The following is a 5,973-nucleotide window of genomic DNA, read 5'->3' as shown; positions in this document are numbered from 1 at the left end:
TCCTGCTGCATTTTGTCAGTGCTTGGTGGAAGACGTCTCATGATGCACGGAGGAGAGAGGCCCCCAGGACTGCACAGCCCAGGGTCCCTCTCCCCCTGGCTCCAACCCAGTCCCCTTTGGGTGCAGGTACGCAGCAATCAGATGCCAAATCTTGCCACCCTCTTCTCGGCGGAGCGCAGTGCACTGCTGGAAAAGGCAGGTGAAGAACTACTACCCCCAGACAAGCACATCTTTGAAGTGCGTGCTGAGACGGACCCCAAGGCTGTCTATAGAGCCATCCAGCGGCTGCTGCTGGGCTACAAGGTGAGATGAAGGTACAAGAAAGGTCCCCTCTGGGACCTTGTCCATGCAGGCACGTGGGAAGGGAAGGATGCTGTGGAAGGCACTGGGTGCGCAAGTTCCAACAGTGCCTGCACATAGCTGCTGGCCTGAAGGTCAAGGGTAGAAGTGGTGTTGCTCAAGGGCTTTGTCTTGTTTGGGGTGGCTTGCCTAAGGCAGTACCAGCAGTGAGGCTACCTCAGTACCTTGCCCCATCTCTGCTGGAGAGCTGGTTGCATGGAGATGGGTGCTTCAGGTGTGCTGAGGTGTGCCATCCCTGTTCTGGGGACAGGGCATCCAGTACTGCTGGCTCCCTGCTGAGCAGAAGCACTCGCTGGAGAGGTGCACCAGGACATGTCCTCCTTTGTGCAGGACGAGCGCCGAGGCCCCACATTGGTTGCTGTGCAGTCTAACTGGGACCTGAAACGGCTGGCAAGTGGGATCCCCGTCATCGAGGAGTTCCCCCTGGTCCCCATCCGGCTGGTAGACGACATCAGCTACTCGGTCCTGGACTGGCAGCGCCATGCTGCCCGCCGCATGATCCGCCACTACCTCAACCTGGATACCTGCCTCTCCCAGGCTTTCGAGATGAGCAGGTGCCCAGGGCAGCTGCATTCCCCTGGGGCTGCCGTACCCTTGATGGGACCACAGGAGGCTGCCTTGTCCCTTGAGGGGACAGGCAGGGGTCCCTGTCTTCCCTGCAGCTGCGCTCACCCCAATGACTGTTCACCTCTCTGTGCTCCAGATACTACCACATCCCCGTTGGGAACCTCCCTGACGACATCTCCACCTTTGGCTCTGACCTGTTCTTCTCACGCCACCTCCGTCGTCATAACCACTTGCTGTGGCTCTCGCCCACAGCCCGCCCAGACCTGGGGGGTAAGGAGGCTGATGACAACCGCCTAGTCATGGAGTTTGATGAGAGAGCCTCTGTGGAGATAAACAACCCCGGCTGCTACTCTACAGGTGAGGAGAGGGAGTAGGGTGGTAGTGCTGGCTGGGGGCAGAGCTGGATCCTGCTCTGCAAGCCCTGTAGAGGGTTGGATGCGGTCTCCAAAGAGTCTCTGTGTTGACAGTAGTCACCAGCAGCTTTTGCGTTTCAGTAGTTGTCTGGGCAAGGTGCATGCAAGGGGCATGTCCTGGGGCAGGGAGGTCTCGCCTGCAATGTGTGCAAGCACCTGAATGCAGATTCTTTCCCCATTCATGGCCACTGACAGCAGCACTCAGAAGACCATCTGCAATGTGTCATTCCAAGGACAGACTAGCTCAGCTGGTCATCTCTGGTGACCCTATGACAGGTCTTTCTCAGAGGCAAAAGCAGCTTGAGTGGCAGTCAGTTCTTCTGAGCTCCTCTGCTGCAGCTTCCAGAAAAAATTGGTGGTCCCCAGAGGGTTATTAGGTCCCAGTCTTGTTGGAAGACAAGTGCTGGTCAAGACAGTCACGCCTGTGAAAGCATCTCCCCACTTGGTGCGGCCACACCTATAGATCACTTATAACTGTGAAAAGCACTTCTGGCAGAGGGGCAGGGAGGGTGTCCTTGTTGGTCCTTTGCCCTGCCTGCCTGCTGAGAGGTTGTTTGCTCTTAGTGTGTCTGGAGCTGGACATCCAGAGCCTGGCTGTAAACACGGTGTTGCAGTCCCACCACATAAACGATATGGAAGGAGGCTCCAGCATGAGCATCAGCTTTGACGTGATTCAGCAGGCGTCCCTAGAAGATATGGTGACAGGGAACCAAGCTGCCAACATCCCGGCCAGCTATGACGAAACTGCACTCTGCTCCAACACTTTCAGGTATGGCTCTAGGAGCCAGCAGGAGGTGGAGCATCTGGTCGTCATCCTGGGCAGGACCTCTCAGGGGTCCTGCCTCTCATTCCCTCTTGGCTTTAGCCTTTCCCAGACTTGTGCCAGCAATGGGGCTTGTGGGATGCACTAAATATAAATTCAGGTCTCAAGGGTAGGGCAGGCATCTTCTCCAACAGACTTCTGAAGTCCCTGGGCTCAGACCTGCCTAGTGTCGCAGCCAACTAGGGGATGCATGAGGACGTTAGCGAAGATTTTGGCCTTTCCTGTTTCTCCTTTCTTCATGCTCCACCAGGTTATAGAGGCATATATTTACCCTGTGGCTCATGTGCCAAGGGCTCACACATTGCTGCTCTGGCAGAGTTTCCACTCTGAATCCTCAAGCGTATCCAAAAACATGTACCTATCTGGAAGGAGTCGCTTGTGGCTGGTGGGGTCATGATGGTCTCTGCTCCCTGGCAGGATCCTGAAGAGCATGGTGGTGAGCTGGGTGAAGGAGATCACACAGTATCACAACGTCTATGCAGACAACCAGGTCATTCACTTCTACCGTTGGCTCCGCTCTCCTTCCTCCCTGCTCTATGACCCAGCACTGCACCGCACGCTCCACAACATGATGAAGAAGCTTTTCCTGCAGTAAGTGAGACCTGGAGTGTGCCAGACTGGTGAATGGGGAAGGGACAGGAGTAGTGTTAGTGACCAGGTTGCTGTCGGCACCCACAGTCACTCCTCTCTGCCGCAGCCTTCACAGAGGTGGGCGGTAGGTTGGGACCTCCCACGCGGTTTGGGTGAGCTCCCTTGCATGGTATCGCCAACATGCTTGACTCCTGACTGTGCTGGATCAGCACATCCTCCATGGGTTCCATCTGCAACTCAGGCTTTGCCTCCCTGCCTGCTGACTCCTGCTCCTGTGCCCTGCCTGCAGGCTGGTGGCTGAGTTCAAGCGTCTGGGCTCCTCGGTGGTTTATGCCAACTTCAACCGGATCATTCTGTGCACCAAGAAACGGCGCATCGAGGATGCCATCAGCTACATGGAGTACATCATCAACAGGTGAGGTGCACTTGCCAAGCTGGGCCTGGAGATGAGGTTGCCAGATGATGGAGCTGAGGGAGGGCTCAGGGTCAGGAAGGAGGATGCTGATTTTTTTTTGCCTGTTGATGGGCCTCAGCACTGAATTTTTTTTTTTTTTAATTTTTTTGGCAAAGCTACTGAAGGGACAAGACTGCCCAGTTTTGCTGTCATGTGTGGAGTAGGGATCTGTCCCTTAGCTGCCCTCTTTAGGTAATATTCCAAGAATGCTTATAGGATTTAATCCAGAAAAGACCTTCAAGAGAACTTGAGGTGCCCAGCACCTCATCCTCTCTGGATCCTCTCAGCATTCCAGCCATGGTACAGGCACCTTGAAACACACACAGGGAGTCAAGACTCTTTGGGCGTGGCTTCCCCTGGGGTCCCTGCCAGTGGTTGGATGGGAGAGGGGAAGTCCTCTCTCTCCTTGCCAGCACCACCACCTCTCTGCAATGTCCCATGGAGAAGGCTCTGAACTAGGGATGATGCTGATGCTGTGGGTGACTGCAGTCTCTTCCCTCCAGCATCCACTCCAAGGAGATCTTCCACTCTCTGACCATCTCTTTCTCCCGCTGCTGGGAGTTCCTGCTTTGGATGGATCCAGCAAATTATGGAGGTATCAAGGGAAAAGTGGATTCTCGTGTCCACTACGGGGAGGTAAGAGATGTGAAGCGCTCAGTCCCCCAGGAGTAGGGTGCTGGGGGTTGAGCTGAGCAGGGAGGTGTTGACTGGGCATGAGGAACTGCTGCAATATCACTGGCTCCTCCAGGAGGACACCAGCAAGAAGCAAGTGTTGGAGGAGGAGGATAGTGAGGAAGAGGAGGCAGTGGGGGAAGAAGAGGAGGAGGGGGAGTCAAATGTGGAGGAGCTGCTTGAGAACAGCTGGAATATCGCACAGTTCCTGCCCCAGGCTGCCTCCTGCCAGAGCTACTTCCTGATGATCGTGTCGGGTGAGCTGTCTCAAGGAGGGGATGAGGTTGCTTGTGCCTCCTCGGTGCCAGGGAGAGCCTGCAGTGGGGTGGCTGCTGGCACAGGCTGGAGCTAGAGCCTTGCCCATGTCTCCCCAGCCTACATTGTGGCCGTGTACCACAGCATGAAGGAGGAGCTGCGGTGCAATGCTCCCGGGAGCACCCCTGTCAAGAGGAAGAGCACTAGCCAGGTGTCCCAGGAGGCTCTGGGGGAGATGGGGGCCATGCCTGGTGAGTGCTGAACCATGGGGTAGCACTGGTGCAGGAGGAGAGCCACCCACCTTGCTGTCCCCATATACCACTGTACAGCTCAAGTGCTCTCTGCTCTGTCTCTCTAGGCATGATCACCTTCTCGCAGGATTATGTGGCCAATGAGCTCACCCAGAGCTTCTTCACCATCACCCAGAAGATCCAGAAGAAGATGGCCGGTTCTCGTAATACCGCTGAGCCTTCAGATATGTTCCCAGTGCTTCCTGGCTCCTACTTGCTGCTCAACAACCCGGCTCTGGAGTTCATCAAATACGTTTGCAAGGTCAGTGGGGTGGGCCAGGCCCCTTTTCTGAAGGTTTGCAGTCATGGCTCCAATTCTGGACCTTGTTCATGACTCAGATTTGCCACCGCTTTCCTCCAGGAGTGATCTGCAAGCAGTTTGTCTTGCCCTGTATCCCTAAAAGGTCACAAGGATATGAACTGACCTGGTGAGGACACTTTTATTCTCTGCTGGTAGGCTCACCTGGCTCTTATTGTAGGTCCTCTCCCTAGATGCCAACATAACCAACCAGGTGAACAAACTGCGCCGGGACCTGCTGCGCCTCATTGATGTGGGCGAGTTCTCAGAAGAAGCCCAGTTTCGGGACCCTTGCCGCTCCTACGTGCTCCCTGAAGTCATCTGCAGGAACTGCAACTTCTGCAGGGACCTGGACCTGTGCAAGGACCCTGCGCTTTCCCAGGTGCGGGGAAACAAAGCAGCTTTGTTCCTGGGGACACTAGAGGCCCCAGCATGGCAATGCTGGAGGGCAGTCAATCATATTACCCATCTTTTCCCTTCTCCCCTTTGCTTTGCAGCTCTGCTTTGCTGCTGGTGATCAACCTCCCCTAAAGGCCTTTTTCTGTTCACCACCTTTTCTAGCTGCTTGTGACAGGTCTGAGCATCCCTTGGCTTTGGCTGATGCTCAGTCCTCTCCAGAAACTGGTTATACCCATCACAGTGCTTGGGGCCTCGTGGTGCTCACCTCCCTCCTCTTTGCCCCTAGGATGGGTCGGTCCTGCCCAGCTGGGTCTGCTCCAACTGCCAGGCACAGTATGACTCCGATGCCATTGAAACAGCACTGGTGGAAGCCCTGCAGAAGAAGCTGATGGCCTTCATGCTGCAGGACTTGGTGAGTGTGGGGCTCCCCTGCTCTATCTGTCCCCCTGGCTGGCTGAGGCCGGACACATTCGGTCTGCCCCTGGCAGAGGGGGTTGGCCTCATCTCCTGGCCCACCTAAAACTTTTTGGCCTCCAGGTATGCAAGAAGTGTCATGGTGTGAAGGAGACGCACATGCCCGTGTACTGCAGCTGTGCTGGAGACTTTGCCCTCACCATCTCCTCCCAGGTATACCCACACCCTCTTGCCCAGCCCATGCCAGCAGCTCCCAGAGGAACAGCAAGGAGCCCTGCAGTGCCCTGTTCCTTCTCTGCCTCTTCTGTAACTGCTTGTCCCCTGGGACCTGCTGTGCTGTCCTCTGCCCTGCCTGGCCATCTCCCTGGAACCCCCCACTGCCCAGGGGTGCTGGGCAGTGTCCTTCCCTCCCTTCCTTCTCCCCAGACCTTCATGGA

The 5,973-nt window shown here is 56.0% G+C and overlaps 1 protein-coding gene across 1 annotated transcript in view; it reads left to right on the top strand.

The window, feature by feature from the left end:
• Positions 1 to 5,973, top strand: part of POLE (polymerase (DNA directed), epsilon, catalytic subunit) — a gene marked incomplete at both ends in the record, with an annotated part of 29,556 nt that overhangs the window by 23,471 nt on the left and 112 nt on the right. The window contains 13 exons of the mRNA XM_010288764.1: positions 127 to 303; positions 691 to 914; positions 1,064 to 1,284; positions 1,905 to 2,109; positions 2,581 to 2,754; positions 3,044 to 3,169; positions 3,712 to 3,844; positions 3,957 to 4,137; positions 4,255 to 4,386; positions 4,494 to 4,687; positions 4,905 to 5,105; positions 5,409 to 5,534; positions 5,660 to 5,768. Coding sequence (XP_010287066.1) covers positions 127 to 303; positions 691 to 914; positions 1,064 to 1,284; positions 1,905 to 2,109; positions 2,581 to 2,754; positions 3,044 to 3,169; positions 3,712 to 3,844; positions 3,957 to 4,137; positions 4,255 to 4,386; positions 4,494 to 4,687; positions 4,905 to 5,105; positions 5,409 to 5,534; positions 5,660 to 5,768 — 2,203 coding nt within the window. The remainder of the gene's footprint in view (positions 1 to 126; positions 304 to 690; positions 915 to 1,063; positions 1,285 to 1,904; positions 2,110 to 2,580; positions 2,755 to 3,043; positions 3,170 to 3,711; positions 3,845 to 3,956; positions 4,138 to 4,254; positions 4,387 to 4,493; positions 4,688 to 4,904; positions 5,106 to 5,408; positions 5,535 to 5,659; positions 5,769 to 5,973) is intronic.

This window comes from Phaethon lepturus, unplaced genomic scaffold (genome assembly GCF_000687285.1).
Source record: "Phaethon lepturus isolate BGI_N335 unplaced genomic scaffold, ASM68728v1 scaffold33206, whole genome shotgun sequence".
In the NCBI taxonomy this organism is placed as follows: Eukaryota; Metazoa; Chordata; class Aves; order Phaethontiformes; family Phaethontidae; genus Phaethon; species Phaethon lepturus.
The sequence above is the reverse complement of the archived record's forward strand: the minus strand, read 5'-3'. Positions and strand labels throughout refer to the sequence as shown.